The 24726-nt window shown below is 42.8% G+C and overlaps 1 protein-coding gene across 1 annotated transcript in view; it reads right to left on the reverse strand.

The window, feature by feature from the left end:
- The window catches only part of LOC126248515 (uncharacterized), a 166880-nt gene that overhangs the window by 76565 nt on the left and 65589 nt on the right, over window positions 1–24726 (reverse strand). The window contains exon 3 of the mRNA XM_049949569.1: window positions 8312–8495. Coding sequence (XP_049805526.1) covers window positions 8312–8495 — 184 coding nt within the window. The remainder of the gene's footprint in view (window positions 1–8311; window positions 8496–24726) is intronic.

The following is a 24726-nucleotide window of genomic DNA, read 5'->3' on the forward strand; positions in this document are numbered from 1 at the left end:
AAGGAAGAAGATTCTTGGAAGTCATCATAAAGAGCAAAAAATCTTGTGTGGGACATATACCGCGTAAGATTTGTCTGCAAGAAAGAACTCTAGAGGGAAAATTGGGTGATGGAAGAGGTAGGAAGAGAGCTGCGATGATGGACTACAATAGAAATGGCAAAACTAATAAATAAATGAAGGAAGATGCTTAGAACTCGACGTGAAGGAAAGCCTCCCATTGAAACCTGTCATAAGACGGATACAGTCAAGAAGACTGGAAGGAACCGTACAAGGTAAGAACTACAGGGGACGACAGAGACTGAAATATATTCAACAATATACAGATTGATTATAATTAAAGTTAAACTTTCAAACCGCTGTAGAAATAACACCACTGGTCAGAATGACGTCAAATTGCAACGGAATATTATCGGTGAAAATATCGGTTTGGCAGAAGAAAAATAAATAGTTACAAAATGTAGCAATAGATTGCGTTGTAAGCATCATAATTTAATAGTGGGCGGCTACAAATGACAAAGGAAACATACAACAATGACTAAAGCGTATGTGTCAACCAAAATCAAATCGGATTATTAACTTCCGTGTGACTGGCGCAAAACATGTTCAATATGCTGTCCGCCGTTTAAATCGAGAAACATCATGTTCCACAACTGATCGAAGTGTTTCCGGGATCACGTTCAGAATGTGTTGTACAATGCATACCTTCAATGCAGCTAAGTTTGCAATCGGAACACTGAACACATCATCTTTCGGATAGCCCCACAGCCAGAAGTCACAATGATTAAGATCAGGTGAGCGGAAGACCAGACTGAATTGAAATGGCGGCTGATAATTCTAGCATTCCCGAAATGACGCTTCAGCAGCTGCTTAAATGGACTTGCAATGTGCGGAGGTGCGCCATCTTGCATAAAAATGATCCCATCTACACATCCACGCTGTTGGTGAGTTGGAATGACGCGGTTGCGCAAAAGACGTTCATAGCGCTTACCAGTGAAGGTACAGGTAACAGGACAGAAGCACCAGTCTTTTCTAAAAAATATGGTCCTATTATAAATTGAAACGTCCCCTTCGAAAAAATATTGAATTACTGTGCTGATAAATCTCTTACATTATTTCATTTTCAAACAGCTGAGCAAAACTGAACGTACTCAGACATTTCGCTCTTTACCTATTCTGATCAACACTACACTGACACACAATATTTTTTAGCGCAACGTAATCTGACTTTCAATAATCCCTACAAAAGAATGCCCCTGACTAACATTAACCTATACCTTTCACAAATCACTTACCTCACAAAAATCTTCGTTACTCAAGCTACTGCAATACAGCGAGCGCCACTACTGCCAGCTAAATAAAAGACTCAAACTACTGAAGGAACTAACTACTGATAGGCATAGTTAGCAAATGAAAGGGTTTGATACAGAAAAAACAATGTATTTACCTTAATAGTGTTCAAAAGTCATTATATATACACTCCTGGAAATGGAAAAAAGAACACATTGACACCGGTGTGTCAGACCCACCATACTTGCTCCGGACACTGCGAGAGGGCTGTACAAGCAATGATCACACGCACGGCACAGCGGACACACCAGGAACCGCGGTGTTGGCCGTCGAATGGCGCTAGCTGCGCAGCATTTGTGCACCGCCGCCGTCAGTGTCAGCCAGTTTGCAGTGGCATACGGAGCTCCATCGCAGTCTTTAACACTGGTAGCATGCCGCGACAGCGTGGACGTGAACCTATGTGCAGTTGACGGACTTTGAGCGAGGGCGTATAGTGGGCATGCGGGAGGCCGGGTGGACGTACCGCCGAATTGCTCAACACGTGGGGCGTGAGGTCTCCACAGTACATCGATGTTGTCGCCAGTGGTCGGCGGAAGGTGCACGTGCCCGTCGACCTGGGCACGTGCCCGTCGACCTGGGACCGGACCGCAGCGACGCACGGATGCACGCCAAGACCGTAGGATCCTACGCAGTGCCGTAGGGGACCGCACCGCCACTTCCCAGCAAATTAGGGACACTGTTGCTCCTCGGGTATCGGCGAGGACCATTCGCAACCGTCTCCATGGAGCTGGGCTACGGTCCCGCACATCGTTAGGCCGTCTTCCGCTCACGCCCCAACATCGTGCAGCCCGCCTCCAGTGGTGTCGCGACAGGCGTGAATGGAGGGACGAATGGAGACGTGTCGTCTTCAGCGATGAGAGTCGCTTCTGCCTTGGTGCCAATGATGGTCGTATGCGTGTTTGGCGCCGTGCAGGTGAGCGCCACAATCAGGACTGCATACGACCGAGGCACACAGGGCCAACACCCGGCATCATGGTGTGGGGAGCGATCTCCTACACTGGCCGTACACCACTGGTGATCGTCGAGGGGACACTGAATAGTGCACGGTACATCCAAACCGTCATCGAACCCATCGTTCTACAATTCCTAGACCGGCAAGGGAACTTGCTGTTCCAACAGGACAATGCACGTCCGCATGTATCCCGTGCCACCCAACGTGCTCTAGAAGGTGTAAGTCAACTACCCTGGCCAGCAAGATCTCCGGATCTGTCCCCCATTGAGCATGTTTGGGACTGGATGAAGCGTCGTCTCACGCGGTCTGCACGTCCAGCACGAACGCTGAGGCGCCAGGTGGAAATGGCATGGCAAGCCGTTCCACAGGACTACATCCAGCATCTCTACGATCGTCTCCATGGGAGAATAGCAGCCTGCATTGCTGCGAAAGGTGGATATACACTGTACTAGTGCCGACATTGTGCATGCTCTGTTGCCTGTGTCTATGTGCCTGTGGTTCTGTCAGTGTGATCATGTGATGTATCTGACCCCAGGAATGTGTCAATAAAATTTCCCCTTCCTGGGACAATGAATTCACGGTGTTCCTATTTCAATTTCCAGGAGTATATATAAGTTCATGATATCCGGTCTTACAAATTTACTGTCTCTGTCCAGATCATCCGCTCTCAAAACTCCGCTATCTCTCTCCACACATCCACCACTGCTGGTGGCTCACCTCCAACTGCGCAACGCTACGTGCTGTTAACAGCCAACTGCCCAACACTACAATAGCGAACGACAATGCAAAATAGCCACAGACTGCACACAGCACAGCCAGTGATTTTCATACAGAGCGCTACGTGGCGTTACCAATGAGAAAACCTAAACAGCCTACTTACATAGCCCCCATGCTCCCCACAAAAAATTTTACAAATTGTTTTGGGCACTGGCCAATAAATATTTGTTAAAATTTTTTCACAATTACAATAACAAAGAAATCAAATGCACACACTTATTGATACAAAGTTGGTCAAAAGCTAAAATTTTCTCACAGTCCATAAAGACAGTCCTGATCGTTCATCACAGTAAAATTGCAGTGTTTTTTTTTTCTCAAAGTCTGAGCAGTAAAAGAGAATGCACACGGAAGTAGTGGATTTCCATGCAGTCTTGAAGAAGTAGTGTTGTCCTTACAACGGAAAGACAGTGCTGACTCTTGACATGCAGACAGGTAATGGGCCACACCAGAGCAAAGCCACAGCAGAGTCAGTCGAAGTTTTGAAGAATATTGGTAGGTAGGTCATCACAGAGTAGACCCACTGTAGTCCTGGTAGAGATTACGGTATTGGTGGGCCATCAAAGGTGCAGGCTCACTGCAGTCCTTGTAGAAATAATGGTATTGGTGGGTCATCAAAGGTGCAGACCCACTGCAGTCCTTGTAGAGATGGCCAGCAGCCATCTGCTGTGACTGTGCAGGTGCACAATCACCATCGAAGAGTCTTGTGGACAATATAGCAAGTCCATGAACCACCACTTGTGCACTCACAATTTTTTTTTTCAAATGTCCTTAGAACCAGCAATGCTGTGATCCAGTCCCTTGCTGAATTATTAACACACGTGCAAACACTATCAGTCCCTACTTCTCACATATTGTCCATACACTATGACCAACAAAAACGTGTGCAGTGAAATGTAACTTACAAGTTACTTAATTTGATGAACTGGTGTCAATTACAGTTTTATAACATAAGAATACAATAACAAAGGTACAAAATATATCGTTAAAGAACATAACAATACAGATAACATTTGTAGTAATACGGGCTTTACAAAAGAATCGAACTAACATATACATTAGTGTTACAGGAATTATGACATAAGTACATACATAAAAGATTCAACTTTTGAAACATCAACTTCACACATGAGCATTAAAACAAAACAGAATAAATAATGTCTAAGCATCTTTACAAAGAAAATAACATATTATTAGAAAAACTCCACAACATAACTCATATCAGCTAAACAGATAAAGACAGGAAAAACACAAATATACAAGAGTACACAAACACAAAGCAGAATAACACAAGAGGAAAGGGCAGGGTTTGTTTTCAGTGTAACATTTGGTACTGCAGTCCAACCCAAAACTTCATCCCATAGATCTTTCGTCTTATTTCAACATTTGTTTCCACCAAAAAAATCCTATCCAAGCATGCTTTCTGTATTTATATGTTTACATATTTCTTACCTCATTATATATTTTCCGTTATCTTACCTCATCATTTATTTCCAAGAAAATCCTACCTAAACCTGTTGTCCCTAAACCCTACTTTTTTGTTCATATCCTCTTTCAAAATACTTTTTTGGCCAAATCATTTTCTTATAGCTTCTCAATGCATTTCTTTCCATTCATCACAACTCGTTCTCTTATATAGCCTAATCCATCTTAAGCTAACTTAAATCTACTGATCTCAGATGCTAAACTAAGGGACGAGGTAATGCAGCAGTGCAAAACAATTAACACAAACAGCAATGATAAAAAATGCAAATTGACAAAGCAAGCAGCATAAATTAGCAAAGCAAATGCAATATTACAACTAATATAAGGCAATGCGCAGCAAACAAGAAAAATAAATCCTGGCTTAACAGAGTAATGCAAAGTCAAATTCAGTAACATTATGCCTGGCAAACAGCAGCAGCAAATGCAATAACTTATATCTAAACATGAGAAAGCTCAAGCAGAAAAAATATTACAGTAAAAGTGGCCGTGTTTAATACCTATGTCACATCTTAACACTAGAGTGATGCATCACTGTAACTTACTCTGGCAGACAAGTTACCAAGTCACTGACAAAAATTTTGCATGCAATTCCTGTGAAGTGGAAATGTCTTTTTGCACTCTCTCGTTTTTTTTGGAAGTAGATCATAAAATTATTCTTTACTGGGTCTTAATAGTGTTCAAAAGTCATAACATATATAGCAGTTCATGACATCCATTCTTACAAATGTACTGTTTCTGATGGACACACGTCCAGATCCCCCGCTCTGAAAAATCCGCCATCTCACTTCCCCACATCCACCACTGCTGGCGGCTCACCTCCAACTGCGCAACGCCTACTTACAAAATGATGCCGTAAACCCGCACCACACAGTGGCCTTTTCAGGATGAAGTGGTCCTGGTTGATTTGCGTGTGTATTTTCCGTTTCCCATATTCGACAATTCTGTGCATTGACATATCTTGTCAGATGGATGTGGGCTTCGTCTGTCCACAAAATCTTCCACAGCCAATCATTGTCCACTTCCATGCAAGCAAGAAATTCTAAAGCAGGTCAACAGGAACCCATTCGTGCACATGGTTAATTCTGAATGGATAGCAAAGAAGGATGTTTCATAGGATTTTACGCACCGTGTTCACGGGTATGTTCTATGTTCGGGCAATTCTCCGTGCACTACACGTTTGCACACCACCACTCGTCCCCTCCTGCACTGCTGTAGCCACTGGTTCCACTGACGTCGAATCATTCATTTCCTCACTCTACCAGGTTGCACACCAAAAGAAGCCATCTTTTCAAATTTCCGAATCATTTTCTCCAGATCCACGGCAGTCATCGGACCAACGCCTTTTTTCAAACCCTTCAGTATCCGGAACTTCTGCAGAGCGACGTGTGCACAGTCATCATTCTTGTAATACAGCTTTACAAGCAGAGCGCGATCCTACATTGAGACAGTCATAGCGAACGTCACAGACGCGAAAGGAAGAAAAGTCGTGTAATCGGCGCGTTTATACTAACTTCAATGGGTCGTGCGCATGACAAGTGTTTTATTTACGTAATCTGACAAATACTGTGCCATCAATTTTCACACTACTTTTTTTTCTTCTTCCATACGTTTTCCCGCTTGTCCGATAATATTTCGTTGCGATTTGACGTCATTCTGACCAGTGGTGTTATTTCTACAGCGTTTTAGAAGTTTAACTTTAATTATAATCATCCTGTATATATACTGGGATGACAAGTCATGGGAAACCTCTGAATACAGCATCAGTCCTACTTTTGTCTGGGGTAGTGCAGCAACTCGACGTGGTATGGACTCAACAAGTAGTTGGAAGTACCCTGCAAAAGTATTGAGCCATACAGCCTCTATAGCCATCCATAGTTGCGAAAGTGTTGCTGATGCACGAACTAATCTCTCAATTGCATCTGATATGTGTTCGACGGGGTTTATGTCGGGCGATCTGGGTGGCCAATTCATTCGCTCAAATTGTCCAGAATTGTGGCCGGTAAGATGGCGTATTACCATCCATCAAAATTCAATCGTTGTTCGGCTGCGGATGATCCATGTAAACACAGCTTACACCATTATGGAGCCACGACCAGCCTGGACAGTGTCTTGTTGACAGCTTGTGTCCATGACTTGGTGAGGTCTCCGCCAAACTCGAACCCTACCATAAGCTTTTTTTTACGCTGCATCAATACTTACGTAAACACAGTTTGTAGCTGTAATATTTGTCTTAAAGAGGCCACATGGTAGGCGGATATTTGCGATATTTTTTATATTTATGGTAGGTGTAGTTAAGAACCGAAATATTATAGTGCCAAAGAAGTTTGATGCAACTCTCAAAAATTCTCTAGAAAGCTGACGTTGAATATTTTAGGATACGTTTAATTCACTAAAGTTATAGCTATTGTCACGTCGGGCCTCGTGGCTTACTTGGTGCAGTCGGAGAATGGTAAAGAGGTAATCGATGGATCACTGGCTCGAATCTCGCTATTTTTCGGTTTACTTGTTTCGTTCTGTTCGAATACCTGTATCACTTAAATCTAGAGTTCATCAAATGTATTTTAATTAACACGTATATGATCCTCATTTTTGCGGAAATGCGCGTCTTCTTCTTTCTAATGACGTATAGCACTCACTGCAAATAAAAATTCTTAACAGTTATAGATATTTAATAAAGGCTTCATAATAAAGACTACTTAAATTTTGAAAAGTTACAGATTTATTAACAATTTGTTATAAAATGTCGATCGTTAAGAATTTATATTTGCAACGAAAACTGAAATTTTGCGTGTGATACGTATTTTAAAAATGTAAGACGGGCGTTTCTCATAAAAGTGATGGTTGGCATGTGTTAATTAGCATACATATGATGTATTTTGCATGTAAATGGCGTAGGTATTCGAAGTGAATGAAAAAATTAGAACGAAAAGGAAGACCACAGTGAGATTCGAACGAACGATCCAATTAATACCCTAATACGATCGATATTTGAGTTCTGAACTTCACGAACCATAAGTACAAAAAATTACAAAAATTCGATTGCCGGATTGTCTCATTGTTAGTATGTTAGGCATTCAACATTTTAGATTACACTTCTTAATGAGTAAATTAATACAGTATTCTAAATTTTTAAATTCAGACATAAAAATATGAAATACTGAAAGCCAAATTTTCGGTGCCCCTGGAACCTGTCCATCCGCGTCCAACCACCCTGATTTAGGTTTTCCGTAATTTTCCTAATTCGTTTCAGGTAAATGGTTCCTTCCAAACGGCATGGCCGACTTCCTTCGCCATCCTTCCCTAATCCAATGGGACCCATGACCTGGCTGTTTGTTCCTCTCCCCCATATCAACCAACGAAGTACGTCAGAGACTTGTTGTCACCATCGCAACGGGTCATGTAAGCTGTACGGAACTGAAACCAAAATGTTTGGGGGACTATAATGGGAATCAACATAATGAAGACGGTGTAGTTCCCGCGAAAACTTATTATGTTGGTTGAATTTAGAAAGCTGCATTTAAAGATGTCTGTGTGAGTATATGCTACCACCGTCGTATACCTCGAACCAGAGGATTTGTCAGAATAAGGTGAGACAGATTAGGGTGGATACAGGGCCTTACAGGCAGTTAGTTTCCACTCGCTCAATACCCGAATCGAACAGAACAGAAAATGGCCAATATCAGCACATATCAGCACTCCACAGTGTATACTGGTGTACACGTAGGGCAGATGTAGATGCAGTAGAGAACGTACCTCTGAGGTCCCCGTAGCCCGGGACGTCCCCCACGTAGCAGAGGTCCAAGTGCGGGAACTCCCTGGAGAGCCGGTCCAGCTCCCTGGAGGCTGCGAAGCGGTCTCCAGGGGGCACGTCGTGGTAGACGCGCATCGTCCAGCCAGGGTACAGGCCCCCGATGGCGGCCGCGTTGCGCTCGATGCCCTGCACCAAACCACCGTCACCATGTCGCCTCGCCGTGTCTCAGGAAAAAACACACTGCTCTACTCCATGTAGTGTCCCTTTTGCAATATTCACCATTATCGAGGTGAAACATAAATAAAAATGACTGTATGTGACTCAAAATGAATTGCAAACATTGATTTGTCATTGATTTAACTGTAAAAATATACAATATATATCGATAAATGCAGAAAAGACATTATTTTTAGTGTATGAGATTATAATGTGTAAGTAATTAAAAGAAGTATTATCATCTCTGTAAGAGTATAAAACACAATGCAATGTTCATTCTTCTGTCTAGTCTTTTTTGTTCTGTGCGTTCTGGTGTTAGCTGGAATAAGGTACGCAAGCTATTGTGCTGCGCTAGCATTTGTTTCTGTCGTAACGTAATTGCAAATATTTAATAGTGTAAACTGTGTCCTAGTAAGAATATATTAGTATAAAGTGATCTCCGTGTGTTATTTCAAGAACCTACGCCACATTTATCTTATGAAAAGAATATTTAATGAAAATTATTTAGCATGTTTCCAGCTGCTGCGGAGCGAGTAACAGTGATCTCTGATTGTTAACAATTAGCCGCCATTACGCGGTACATTTAAAAATATTTTTTCACAGCACAATGTCTGATAGCCGGAGCGGAAGAAATTATGTAAAAATATTCAGTGAGATTAATTGAAGTAATCCAGTGAAATAATTTTATTAAAACTTGTCTATTTTCTGTGATAGTGAACTGGAGCTGAGTAATACTACGCTATTGGATTTACAGTAATTTGTAGGGAGCCTGGCGCTCGATAAAACCAGATATAATACGTAATTGGCAACCTACGAAATTTATCATTTTCCTTATTATATCTCTTTTGTAATTTTTTGAAAGCTAAAAGTAAAAACTAACTCCACTAAAAATCAGTAACAGATCACGATAAATCAAAGGACAAACAAATTTACTAGGAGAGTGTTTCCTCAAAATAAATAGTTACATTATTTTTTTTAAGAGATATAATATCCAGATTACTTACATACGCCGAATGAGTGACAATTCTCCCTGATCGACACAGAACTGCTTTTCGCAGCGTGACTCAAATTACACTAACAGTAAAAATTCGCAGTATCAAAAAATAATTAATGTAGAGTAATGAAATTTCAGAAATACATTTGTCTAGGTAACAAATGGTTCATATGGCTCTGTGCACTATGAGACTTAACGTCTGAGGTCATCAGTCCCCTAGAACTTAGAACTACTTAAACCTAACTAACCTAAGGACATCACACACATCCATGCCCGAGGCAGGATTCGAACCTGCGACCGTATCAGGCGCGCGGTTCCGGACTGAGCGCCTAGAATGGAGCTGTCGTCTGATGAAGTCCCACATGTGCTCAACTGGAGACAGATCCTGTGATTGAGCCAGCCAAGGCAACATATCGACATTCCGTAAGAGCATGTTGGATTACAACAGCGGTATGTGGACGAGCGTGATCCCGTAGCAAAACATCCCCTGGAATGGTGTTTATGAATAGAAGCATCGCTGGCACCGAGCCAGATCCATGTCTCATCAGAAAACACAACGGAGCTCCAGCCTGGCCTCTAGTGAGCTCTCGCTTTACACCACTGAAGTCGCAAACGACTGTGGTTTGAGGTCAGTGGAATTCACACGGTACAGCAGCTGACTCGGAGCTGTCCTTGACGTAATTGATCTGCAGCAGTTCGCTGTGTCACCGTGGTGACAACTGCTGCTGCAGATGCAGTACGAGGCGCCACAGCTGTAGTCCGAACACGACGCTCTTCCCTCTCGCTTGTGCTGCGTGCCCGCCTGGAGCCGGGTCTTCTGGCGACCGTACATTCTCGTGACCACCGCTGGCAGAAGCCATGTACAGTGGCTACATTCCTGCACTTTTTTCTACAATATCGCAGAAGGAACATCCAGATTCTCGCAGTCCTGTTACGCAGCCTCGTTTAAACTCGGTGACGTGCCGATAATGACGTCTTTGTCGCCTTAAATCATTCTTGACTGACATCAACTCACCTCGTCCAATCTCAAAGGTAACTAACGCTCTCGACTGTTATAGCGTGTATGTAAGGCGATCCTGATTTGCATAGTGGTGCTAACAGCGCCACTCTTATGCGACTGTTGCGAAATTTGAAAGTCGTCGTCTTTCAGATGTAGAAACACGCCTACGAACTTTAGTTTATATAATACAACTTCTTCTTGATGTTGCGATTTTTTCCGTCAGCATATTTAGACACCATTATAACAAACAAGGCGTTTCCGTCGCGATGATAGAGGAAAACTAATTTACCAGTTTGAGACGAGGAACCGTGGTACGAGAATATGTGAGTCGAAATTTCCGATGTTATACGTACCAAGGACGAATCTGCCAGAGCAACACGACATCTTGCGAACCTTTCTCTGGAGTGTGTACTAAAAGGATTTATTATGTACGTAGCTGCTAATACTGCAGGCTAACACAAACAGTGCCGGCGCAGAAGCGCGACCCTCCACTGGGTGAAACTCGAGGGAACGTTGGTTTGGCTTGCGGTCCAGTCACATACACTTGCTTTCTCCGCGAGCTCCGTAAGTCGCTTAAGGCAAATGCTTAGATGTTTTCTTTCTTGCCCTATCGCTCACAACCTAATACTGCGCTCCGTCTCTAAAGACCTCTCCTCGACAGCACAGTAAACCCGGCTCTTCCTTCCCTCCTTCACTGCAGCGTAGGCGAGCCCGACTGGTGTGTCAGCGTTCGTAGTTGTGGGGCCAGGAAAGCAGATTCCGTTAATTCAGTGTATATGCCGTTAATTATATCCAAATCACTTAATAAACTACATCAAGACTCTGCGTAACGGAACTTACATTATGCTTAAGGTCCCTAATTACATACACCAGTGTCCAAAACTAAAGAAACAAAGGGAAATTTTGCAAGTTTGCGTTTATTTTGGTACAAAACAGTGTCAACAGGTGATAGTAAAGTAGAAACAACGTAAAGAATACAGAACATAGAGAACTGCAATGTGCATAACGGTAGACAAAAATGTTCCTCGTGTTTTACAACTTGCCGCGTGGAGTGGCCGTTCGGTTTGAGCCGCCATGTCACAGACTGCGCAGCCCCTCCCGCCGGAGGTTCGTGTCCTCCTTCACGCATGGGTGTGTATGTTGTTCTTAGCATAAGTTAGGTTATGTTACTTTAAGTAGTGAGTAAGTCTAGGCACCGATGACCTCCGCAGTTTGCCGGCCGGAGTGGCCGAGCGGTTCTAGGCGCTTCAGTCTGGAACCGCACGACCGCTACGGTCCTAGGTTCGAATCCTGCCTCGGGCATGGATGTGTGTGATGTCCTTAGGTTACTTAAGTTTAAGAAGTTCTAAGTTCTAGGGGACTGATGACCTCAGAAGTTAAGTCCCACAGTGCTCAGAGCCATTTGAACCATTTCAACCTCCGCAGTTTGGTCCTTTAGGAATTCATACACATTTGAACATTTTTTTCCAACTTAACGGATTTGCACACACATTCCGGCGGCCGGTTAATGTGTTCAGTACGGGGTTTGAGCACCTCTGCCATCAGTACAGGCCTGACAACGACGGGACGTGCTGTGAATGATGTCTTGGAAAGTGGTTGGTGGATGCTGGCGTGATGCAACCTGTCTCCATAGTCCATCCCAAACAAGCTCTACGGGATTCAAATCGGGAGAGCGAGCAATCCGCGCCATGCGCGCAATATCTTCCGTTTCCAAGAGAACGTAAACCTCCCGTGCTCCATGAGGTCGAGCGTCATCGTCCATCAACACGAGGTCTGGGCACACAGCACCCCACAGCAACCGCACATGAGCGCCCAAGTTCTCGTCGCGATACCTGACATCGGTTAAACAGAGGTGTTCGAGTGTTCAACATAAATCCTGCCCACGCTCTTAAGGATCCTTCTCGAAATCGGTCTCTTTGCAAAATATTTGGATTACAAATCGCGTTCCACGTTCCCTCCAGATGCGAATGCGTCGAGAACCACTCTCCAGACTAAATCGGGACTCATCTGCGAAAAGAACATTGGCCCACAGCTCAACCGTCTAGGTGGCATGTTGATGACTCCACTCTAGACCTTACCTTCTGTGAAGACTCATCGGAGACACACATATAGAAGGTCTCCGACAATAAAGGCTACTCTGTCGAAACCTACTGTACACCGTTTGTCTCAATACAAGACGTCCGGTGGATGCTGCGAGGTCAGATGCAGTTGCCGTAGTACCCTTACGGCCAAATAACGGTCCTCTCCTTATGATATCACACGTGGTCAGCCATGCCCTGGTCTTCGTGATACTTTTTCGGTCTGTATAAACTGTCGCCACATCAGAGGAACAACAGAAAGATTCACATTAAGCCTTCGCGCCACATTAGTCTATGACTGTCCTACTTCCATTCTTCTTATGGTCCTCCACCGCAGAGAGTCTGGTAGGCATTTCTTTCTGCCATACTGCACAGTCTGCGACTGTATACACAGCGACTGTGGATGCGGGACTGCCCGGCAGAAACTACCTCATTTAGTAGGTCCCCTGACGTCATCGTTGACATGGTTATCCATTGACAAGAATGCCATCTTCCGTGAAGAACACTGTTATACGAACATCTGTTGTTCAAAAATGTTCAGATGTGTGTGAAATCTTATGGGACTTAACTGCTAAGGTCATCAGTCCCTAAATTTACACACTACTTAACCTAAATTATCCTAAGGACAAACACACACACCCATGCCCGAGGGAGGACTCGAACCTCAGCCGGGACCAGCCGCACAGTCCATGACTGTAGCGCCTGAGACCGCTCGGCTAATCCCGCGCGGCAACATCTGTTGACATTTTGTATATTATACTGTGAATTAGGCGTAACACGGCAAAATAGCGGTTTCTTGCTTTAATTTTTGTCACCGATGTACTAGGAAGGATTTCAATAAATCAGGGTGTGAGACAAGGATGTGCTTTATTAATATTTATGCAAACTATGTCATCTGAAAATGGAAAGAAGGAGCGACAGAAAGAATACATACAGGGTGTAACAAAATTCCCCTTACAGACTTTGACGACTTGTAGTGGTAACCAAGACGGTTAACTTAAGCATAAGAACTCATGTTCGAATCGTATCGTTTGCCGCAACAGGCAAAATACACAACACGCGTACAATTCTCCTGCACATGGGCAGCAAAGAGGAAAAATTGTTGGATTCTGCTTATGACGACAATGTACGAGGTGCATTCAAGTTCCAAGACCTCCGATTTCTTTTCTAATTAACTACTCACCCGAAATCGAAGAAACTGGCGTTACTTCTCAACGTAATCGCCCTGCAGTCGTACACATTTTTCACAACGCTGACGCCATGATTCCATGGCAGCGGCGAAGGCTTCTTTAGGAGTCTGTTTTGACCACTGGAAAATCGCTGAGGCAATAGCAGCACGGCTGGTGAATGTGCGGCCATGGAGTGTCTTTCATTGTTGGAAAAAGCCAAAAGTCACTAGGAGCCAGCCAGGTCAGGTGAGTATGGAGCATGAGGAATCACTTCAAAGTTGTTATCACGAAGAAACTGTTGCGTAACGTTAGCTCGATGTGCGGGTGCGTTGTCTCGGTGAAACAGCACACGCGCAGCCCTTCCCGGACGTTTTTGTTGCAGTGCAGGAAGGAATTTGTTCTTCAAAACATTTTCGTAGGATGCACCTGTTACCATAGTGCCCTTTGGAACGCAATGGGTAAGGATTACGCCCTCGCTGTCCCAGAATATGGACACCACCATTTTTTCAGCACTGGCGGTTACCCGAAATTTTTTTGGTGGCGGTGAATCTATGTGCTTCCATTGAGCTGACTGGCGCTTTGTTTCTGGATTGAAAGATGGCATCCACGTCTCATCCATTGTCACAACCGACGAAAAGAAAGTCCCATTCGTGCTGTCGTTGCGCGTCAACATTGCTTGGCAACATGCCACACGGGCAGCCATGTGGTCGTCCGTCAGCATTCGTGGCACCCACCTGGATGACACTTTTCGCATTTTCAGGTCGTCATGCAGGACTGTGTGCACAGAACCCACAGAAATGCCAACTCTGGAGGCGATCTGTTCAACAGTCATTCGGTGATCCCCCAAAACAATTTTCTCCACTTTCTCGATCGTGTCGTCAGACCGGCTTGTGCGAACCCGAGGTTGTTTCGGTTTGTGGTCAGACAATGTTCTGCCTTCATTAAACTGTCGCACCCACGAACGAACTTTCGACACATCCATAACTCCATCACCACATGTCTCCTTCAACTGTCGATGAATTTCAATTGGTTGCACACCACGCAAATTCAGAAAAGTAATGATTGCACACTGTTCAAGTAAGGAAAACGTCGCCATTTTAAGTATTTAAAACAGTTGTCATTCTCGCCGCTGGCGGTAAAATTCCATCTGCCATACGGTGCTGCCATCTCTGGGACGTATTGACAATGAACGCGGCCTCATTTTAAAAGAATGCACATGTTTCTATCTCTTTCCAGTCCGGAGAAAAAAAAATCGGAGGCCTTAGAACTTGAATACACCTCGTACAGGAGGTCGTGCGGCGATTGGGCATCCAGGACCGCCATTAAATGACAGAACAAAAAATTAGATGAAATAAAGAGAATATATTTCTGTCTACGGAATGCAAAGGGCGCGTCTAGGGCCGGATGTTCCCAGTTGTAGGTTAGTCTAGGAGGACGAAAAACTAAATAAGTGGTCAACGGATGGGGAGGCGGTTCATGTTAACTTATGATGGCGGCCGGACACGGGGCGCAGAGCAAGACACTCTGCCTCCCAAGAAAGACGTCTGTCCTACTCGAGGTCCGGATCACAAGAGAGGGCAGCAAATGTATCCGGCACTGCAGAATCCTCCAATGCCCACACACGTGACCTGTATCCCACGCACAGAATTGGCTAAAACCGATGGCGTGTATTCGCTAGCAATTTCAGCATAGAGCTCAAGGTGTCCCTTCTCAGCAGCTTTAGCTGGACAGAACAGTCTCAGTTCTGAGAGGCAGGCAACCTGTGTCATGTAGGCACAGCGAAAGTTGTTCTGGCAGAAAACTTCTAAGGATTTGACCGGGCGCTTGAAATGATTTTTTTAAAACCAGTTCTCTAAAATATTCCTTGACTCATTGCCACCCTGTACATTCCTTCCCACTTCCAGAGGAGTAGTGAGCCACGTTGTTTACAAAACGATGTCAGTCACTCCCCAGAGAAATGTTTATCGGTGGTAGTGCCTTAATGCTATGGGAGGGATCTGTCACAATATTTCACTTAGTGCATGTGGGAGGGGAGGTACACATAGACATGTTTATCAGATTTCATGAGTCAAGAAAACAGTAAAATATTAACTGTTCAATTTTGTGCAGAAATAGAATAGCTTCTGTAATAACTGAAATCATCATCATCGAGATAATCCGTTTTTAAAACACATGAAATTAAAATCATCTCAGAAAGCTTCACAAAAGAGGAATGAATTATTATGGTTTCTGTTAGGGTGACGGAAAAAAATCTGTTATTAATCTGCTGTTGCAGTACTAAACTCATTTTCCTAGAAAGCAGATGGTGGGCGAACTGAATCACCACTGATCATTTAATGGTTTACAGGCGCCCCTAGAAATATTTAGTTGTTTGTGTTGCCTGGCAAATATTGATATCATTGCTACATAGTACTTCTAATAACAAAATATAAGTTGTATCATCAACATAAGAAACTCTAATGGAAAATCCACGATTATAACAAAATACTTATTTCTGTGATAATCAAATAATCTCGATTAAAAAAATAAATCAACTTAGTGCAGAACATTAACACCTGGCTTGGGTACGAATTGGATTAAGTACATTTGAAAAAGAGTAATAACCTAAGTAAAATCTTGCTACGTCGTCTGACTATTTTTGCGGGTAGTAATTGCACGAAGTTTCACAGTAAAAGGGAGGATTCAGTTACTACGCTGAAGAGATGGGATACCATAAAACACCTATAACCCAAACCTTATCTATACTAACTCACTTTAAAATAGGGAAGTACAAAGCCTTTTCTTATACCGCCAAATACTGGAATCATGGATAAAATCAGGGGATAGTAAAGGCTACACATCAAAACCCGTGAATTTCTAATATTAACATTCTACCTACTCAAATGTTCAAATGTGTGTGAAATCGTATGGGACTTAACTGCGAAGGTCATCAGTCCCTAAGCTTACACACTACTTAACCTAAACTATCCTAAGGACAAACACACATACCCATGCCCGAGGGAGGACTCGAACCTCCGCCGGGACCAGCCGCACAGTCCATGACTCGGCTAATCCCGCGCGGCTCTACCTACTCAATTTAGAATACCATTTATCACCTCGTAAGGCAACAGTCCTTCAAATCATTACACTCTATGGCGTACTTAGGAGTACACATAAGAGAGAGAGAGAGAGAGTGACTCTGTAGTTTCAATCGGAACTGGGTAGCTGTAATCGATATTTGTCACAAGTTAACGCTCAAGATCCAACAATACTACCCAATTGCCAAATGAGTATCTGGTATGACGTCAAATATTTGTGGGGTGAATGCACCTAGAGTAAGGGCTTCCTACATATAATACAGTTTCGGCTTATACTCATTAAATGTGGAAACCATATACTCCTTTAAATGCTTATCTAATACGTAGAACCATAAAATAAAATCATCAACACGTGCCACATCATTACATCTCATTTATAAAAAGAACGTAAAGCAAAAGTACTTGAGGGAACGGGTCTGCGGTAAATCTTTAATGTCCATTATGCTACGTAAAAATAGTGTTCATTAACGTATCAAAACCATGGTAAGAAAAGTACCTTTCGCAGGAAACACTTGAAAAATTACTAATTCCCATTATCTAATTTTCCGCAAACATGTTACAATAATAATTAACAAAATGTCTTCTATAGCTAAAATCACACCTACAAATTCAGAACCAGCACTTGTTGGATTGTCAGTTGATAATGAAGATCGGTTACAACTCTTTTTTTTTCTCTCTAAAACGGCAAAGTTCAAGAAAAAATATGAGTCCTATCAACTGTTCTTAGAGTTTACAGTTACCAGATTATCGAACCTTCACTAGCATAACATAAGCTTGTAAAACAAAGTTATAGGCATGGACTAACACAAGGCAAAACTCTACAAAAGATAATTAAAATGTACGTCCACAGTGAAGAAACAGCTAGCAATATCCTTGTCCTGTTCATAAAACATCACATAGTCATAGAAGAAGGGAAAGTTTATAAAATATGAAAATATTCAGATCTAGAATGTGGTTCTGCGCGACAGAAGTGCACGCACTGTTTGTAAACGACCTTCCGAGTAACGGTAGAAGAGCACGTGGTTTGTCCGGCGGGGAAGGAGAGACACGCGTGTGTGACGTCGGCAAACTTTAATCGCGCTTCTCTCTTGTAGGGTGATGGATGTGGAGGGGGAGAGGGGGGGTTTATCTGTGGCATAACGCACGTCTAGCGGGAGGGGAAAGAGCGGAGAGGCAGGCGCAAGGAAGGGTGAATGGCGAGGAGGCGGAGGGGGACGTGGCGCTTTCAGCTCTCGGCACAGTACACGTACGCTTGTTAAAGCCATCTTGAAGGAAACGTTTTTCGAAGCTCAGCTGGTAACGTGTACTGGCGGTATAGCGCTAAGAGCGCTGTCTGACAGCAGGTGAAACTCCACGTACTGAGCGACACCAAATTTGTACGGGAAAGGATTTCAGCTTTTGAATGGCAAAAAAACAACGGTTAGAAAGGTTTAGTTCGAACCGTTAGCACAGTAAGTTTCCTTTAATTTACGTCTATGGTCACAAACTTCTTGTTAACAGATTACCGGTTTCGGACTGTAATGACCATCATCAGACCTGCAGCAAAAAATGAGAAAAAACATAAATACACTCGCAGATTGTCTATAGCTTAAAAATTCTTATCCTGTGCAACTATCAAAGGTGTTTATTACTTATGTCATTATCTAGAATATTGGCACTAGAGCATATTTCAACTACTGTCTCTTAATTCTTCCTCTTTTTAACAATCTTACTTTTGTCGTGTTCTATTTCATCGCTTTTTATTACTGTAACGCCTTTTATACGCTATAAGCTCATTACAGGCTTCAACTATTGTATCCCCCTTTATTTTCGCTGTCCAATTAATTATTGAAAACTAGTGTATGCCGACATTGGCGACATCTGGTGAACTTGCGATGTGCCGGGGCTAGCAGTGTATTTAACACTAAATTCTTCTAGAATCTACATATATAAATGATGCTCTAAGCCCCCCCTATTCTAACTCCGACTTTTGCTGTTGCACAAGGATTAAAAAAAAAAACGCGAACTGACTCTAATCAACCCTGCCAGTGGAGTAGAAGAGAGTTTGGCACCTGCAATAATTTAATTTGATAAATAAGTTAAATAAAGGAAGGTTTCATGAACGTAGTGAGAAATGATGGGTTGCTCTACCGATTAACAGAATGAAAGTTCTGTCCAAAATAACAATATGATTTATTAAGACTAAACACAAAATAATAAACAAAAACACATGAAACATTTATAATACATCAAATTGGCTCAAATTGGATACTCAAACAAACGCTGTGAAGGTGAAGTTGTCCCTAAACTGGATCGTGAGGTTTAAGACGAAGTGGTATGTGGAGCCAATTCCTTGCCACTCAAATCTTAAGAGAGACACACAGCTAACCCAACATTAATTGCTGCCACTCAAGACAGAACAAAGTTAGAAAAAGACGAACAGGCGCGCTCTGCTGAGCTCTGATTATCACCTAGGAAAATCCCTATCTGCCGGTGCTGCGGACATACATTACCAAACTGTCTTCTTAACTGCCAGAACACGATATGGCGTAACGGAGGCGATGGCTGGTTGCTTCGACGTCCTCGACCGAAAGGCGAGAGCCGACTACCCCTGAGCACCCGTACAGGCCGAACACAGAACATTCCCGCCCCAACGACAGTGGCCGTGGTTAAACGTTCCAATCAGCAACTCGAAAACCGGCGGAAAATTCCACTCTATTGCCGGAGCACTACCATTCCACCAATGGAGATTCTTGGCGCCAATTTCTGCGCTGATTTTGCTACGTCACGGAGTTATGCCCTGAGCAAGCCAATCACAGTTACTATTTTGCAGAAAGCGCGGGACTTTTCCCGCCACAACTGCCTGGGTACACAAGTGATACCCACGCCTCGCTGGTAGCCCGCCAGAAAGTGTTTTCGCTAAGTTTCTGCGAAGTAACGGAACCTCTAGCCCAGCCGCTACTTCAGGCCCCTCCGGGCGTGTCTTTTGACAATGTTGGCGTCTGGAAAGAATTCACTCGACTCCCTCACACTCGTCCGCTTAACCCTCTCGAGATCCGCAGAGCCCGCCTGTCACCGGACCACCTGGTTGACGAGAGACGATGCGTGGGAAGTACGCGTGTGAAGGAATACCAACTTTTCACCGCATGCAATTAGAGACGAAAATCATAAGATAGAAATATGAGAGGGGGCTCATGCCACCTCTCAAACTTACAACACAAACATCTTTGGATACTGTAAGGCAGCTTGTTTTGTAGAGTAGTGCTACTGACAACATGACTCGTGCATATGATGTTATTTATCTATATTTGACGATGCTGATGCTGATTCTACAATTAACATTTGACGATGCCACTATGGCTACAGTACATTAGGACTTTGTTTTTATAAAACAGGTATGCCTCTTCATACTTAAAGCGCAAAAAAATGGTTCAAATGGCTCTGAGCACTATGGGACTCAACTGCTGTGGTTATCAGTCCCCTAGAACTTAGAACTACTTAAACCTAACTAACCTAAGGACATCACACACATCCATGCCCGAGGCAGGATTCGAACCTGCGACCGCAGCAGTCTCACGGTTCCAGACTGCGCGCCTAGAACCGCGAGACCACCGCGGCCGGCCTCTTAAAGCGCACAAATGCATATATTTGTCAGTAGTACTTTTCATTGTGGTCTATTTATTGTTTTTAACCTGTAGACAATCTGCGAGTGTATTTATGTTTTTCCCATTTTTTGCTGCAGATCTGATGATGGTCATTACAGACCGAAACCGGCAATCTTTAACAAAAAGTTTGTGACTATAGATGTAAATGAAAGGAAACTTATTGTATGTACGGGTCACTGTTTTATTCGCGACAATGTCCCATCTTGTGAAGTTAGTAAAGTACTTGTTTTAAATTTAAAATAGAAGTAGGGTGACAGAGTGCATCTCTGTGTTGAATCTCAGCAAACACAAAAGTCATAAAACGCTGGCCAGTTCTTTCAGGATTTTGTTGTCATAAAAACTACAACAGAGTCGCCTAAGTTTCGTTAAGAGAGACTTAAGAGAGACAGTCAATTCGGTGGACATGAGAATTAAAAATGCGTAATTATTTTTAACTCTTACTGACAGCTTGAAAGAAAGCAGATAAATAAATGCTTCTAAAGCGACTGTGGACTTAGCTCATCTGCGAACCCGTAGAACAGTAGAACATTAGTCACAAAGTTGGCCCGCATCTCGTGGTCGTGCGGTAGCGTTCTCGCTTCCCACACCCGGGTTCCCGGGTTCGATTCCCGGCGGGGTCAGGGGTTTTCTCTGCCTCGTGATGGCTGGGTGTTGTGTGCTGTCCTTAGGTTAGTTAGGTTTAAGTAGTTCTAGGGGACTGATGACCATAGATGTTAAGTCCCATAGTGCTCAGAGCCATTTGAAATCACAAAGTTGATGAAGATTCGAAGTATCACAATCTACTGAACAATAAAAGACAAATAGACTAGCCACCGACAAGAGGGGCTCCACATTCTAAATTTGACAACAAAACGAAACATTCAACGAAGCAGACTTGTAATAAGTAGCATTGTAGAAAAACTTCAGTAAAGTGAACTTGTTGCATTCTTTCGAAAGACAAAACAAAAACCATGTCAATACAAGAGATCTACAAGCGAAATAAAGTAAACCAGCAAAGTTCTACAACAAAGCTGAATAGCGCAAATAGCTTCATTCATCGCATGACAAAGACCTATGCGGTATATGAGAGAGGGTACCTTAAAACACGTCCAAATTTTGAGAAATACTTAAACGTTCCACACAATACAAATAGGCACGCATCTGGGCCATCCTTCTCATAAAAGATATTAACGGATACCTACAACCACTTAATATTTATACTCTATACAATACTCTCAGTACACTGTGACTCAAAAACCTATGCAATAAATGACTTAAAAACACATGAAAATATGAAAATTAGACTTAATTACGGCAGACAAAACGAAGAAGAGGCAGAGAAGTGGTAACGTGTGGCTGCGTGGCTGGCTTATCGCAAGGCGACAGGTGGGCTGATCCATGTGTCTGCACCATGCGGTCTCTGCTTATAGTAAGTGTTCACTGGTAACATACCCTGCAAGTTAAACGACTCCGAAAACACTGAAAATTCGCTGCATCACAAAATGAATCATGGTTAACGGTTTTGTTCTGACCTCTGGGGCGGCAGCATAAAATATACCATTTAACATCACTGAATCTTTTTCTCTCATGAACTTGCAACATAATTAGCATTCAATGTACCTTCTTCACCTTCCATAACAAAACATTATCCGTACAACACAAATAATATCACTTAAAACAACCGATACAACAGCTCATTCCTGCTTATAATTACCTTCAAACACATGAACGAGAGGACCTCTCGTCTGCTCACAAATAACCTTAATAAAACAACGGCATACATACAGGTATCTTCATATCAACAAACCTTTACTGCCCTCTGGAGGATAACAGCCGGCAGTTATCATATCCTCTCTTATCAATTTACAGAGGTACAACAGATCAATTCTCTTTCATCATTCATTATAACTCTTATTACGGAACGTCAGTTAACACATCTTAGCTTCATGCTTTCAATTAATCAGTCAAGCAACTACCACTTACGACAAACGGAAGGCATGGGCAGAAAAAGAATAAAAGTTCGGGAAAGAGAATGTAAAGTCACAAGAAAGAAAGAAAGAAAAGGCAGGAAAGCTTCATTCGTTTCGTTCCGCAATCCGACATGCCATACAGCGTCGTATCGGTTTCGGTATTGTTGTTGTTGTTGTTGTTGTTGATGTTGTGTTCTTCAGTCCTGAGACTGGTTTGATGCAGCTCTCCATGCTACTCTATCCTGTGCAATCTTCTTCATCTCCCAGTACTTACTGCAACCTACATCCTTCTGAATCTGTTTAGTGTATTCATCTCTTGGTCTTCCCCTACGATTTTTACCCTCCACGCTGCCCTCCAATGCTAAATTTGTGCTCCCGTGATGCCTCAGAACATATTATACCAACCAGTCCCTTCTTCTTGTCAAGTTGTGCCACAAACTTCTCTTCTCCCCAATCCTATTCAATACCTCCTCATTAGTTAAGTGATCTACCCACCTAATCTTCAACATTCTTCTGTAGCACCACATTTCGAAAGCTTCTATTCTCTTCTTGTCCAAACTATTTATCGTCCATGTTTCACTTCCAACCATGGCTACCCTCCATGCAAATACTTTCAGAAACGACTTCCTGACACTTAAATCTATACTCGATGTTAACAAATTTCTCTTCTTCAGCAACGCTCTCCTTGCCATTGCCAGTCTACATTTTATATCCTCTCTACTTCGACCATCATCAGTTATTTTGCTCCCCAAATAACAAAACTCCTTTACTACTTTAAGTGTCTCATTTCCTAATATAATTCCCTCAGCATCACCCGACTTAATTCGACTACATTCCATTATCTTCGTTTTGCTTTTGTTGATGTTCATCTTATATCCTCCTTTCACGACACTGTCCATTCCGTTCAACTGCTCTTCCAAGTCCTTTGCTGTCTCTGACAGAATTACAATGTCATCGGCGAACCTCAAAGTATTTATTTCTTCTCCATGGATTTTAATAGCTACTCCGAATTTTTCCGTTTTTCCTTTACATGGGGGAGAGGCTACAACCCTGTCTCACTTCCTTCCCAACCACTGCTTCCCTTTCATGCCCCACGACTCTGGTTTTTGTACAAATTGTAAATAGCCTTTCGCTCCCTGTATATTACCCCTGCCACCTTTAGCATTTGAAAGAGAAATTTCCAGTCAACATTGTCAAAAGCTTTCTCTAAATCTACAAATGCTAGAATCGTAGGTTTGCCTTTCCTTAATCTTTTTTCTAAGATAAGTCGTAAGGTCAGTATTACCTCACGTGTTCCAACATTTCTACGGAATCCAAACTGATCTTCCCCGAGGTCGGCTTCTACCAGTTTTTCCAATCGTCTGTAAAGAATTCGCGTTAGTATTTTGCAGCTGTGTCTTATTAAACTGATAGTTCGGTAATTTTCGCATCTGTCAACACCTGCTTTTTCTTTGGGATTAGAATTATTATATTCTTCTTGAAGTCTGAGGGTATTTCGCCTGTCTCATACATCTTGCTCACCAGATGGTAGAGTTTTGTCAGGACTGGCTCTCCCAAGGCCGTCAGTAGTTCTAATGGAATGTTGTCTACTCCCGGGGCCTTGTTTCGACTTAAGTCTTACAGTGCTCTGTCAAACTCTTCACGCAGTATCATATCTCCCATTTCATCTTCATCTACATTCTCTTCCATTTCCATAGTATTGTCCTCAACTACATCGCCCTTGTATAGACCCTCTATAAACTCCTTCCACCTTTCTGCTTTCCCTTCTTTGCTTAGAACTGGGTTTCCATCTGAGCTCTTGATATTCATACAAGTGGTTCTCTTTTCTCCAAAGGTTTCTTTAATTTTCCTGTAGGCAGTATCTATCTTACCCCTAGTGAGACAAGCCTCTACATCCTTACATTTCTCCTCTAGCCGTCCCTGTTTACTCATTTTGCACTTCCTGTCGATCACATTTTTAACGCGTTTGTATTCTTTTTTGCCTGATTCATTTACTGCATTTTTATATTTTCTCCTTTCATCAATTAAATTCAATATTTCTTCTGTTACCCAAGGATTTATACTAGCCCTCGTCTTTTTACCTACTTGATCCTCTGCTGCCTTCACTACTTCATCCCTCAAAGCTACCCATTCTTCTTCTACTGTATTACTTTCCCCCATTCCTGTCAATTGTTCCCTTATGCTCTCCCTGAAACTCTCTACAACCTCTGGTTCTTTCAGTTTATCCAGGTCCCATCTCCTTAAATTCCCACCTTCTTGCAGTTTCTTCAGTTTTAATCTACAGTTCATA

The sequence above is a fragment of the Schistocerca nitens genome, chromosome 1 (assembly GCF_023898315.1).
Source record: "Schistocerca nitens isolate TAMUIC-IGC-003100 chromosome 1, iqSchNite1.1, whole genome shotgun sequence".
Taxonomy (NCBI): Eukaryota; Metazoa; Arthropoda; class Insecta; order Orthoptera; family Acrididae; genus Schistocerca; species Schistocerca nitens.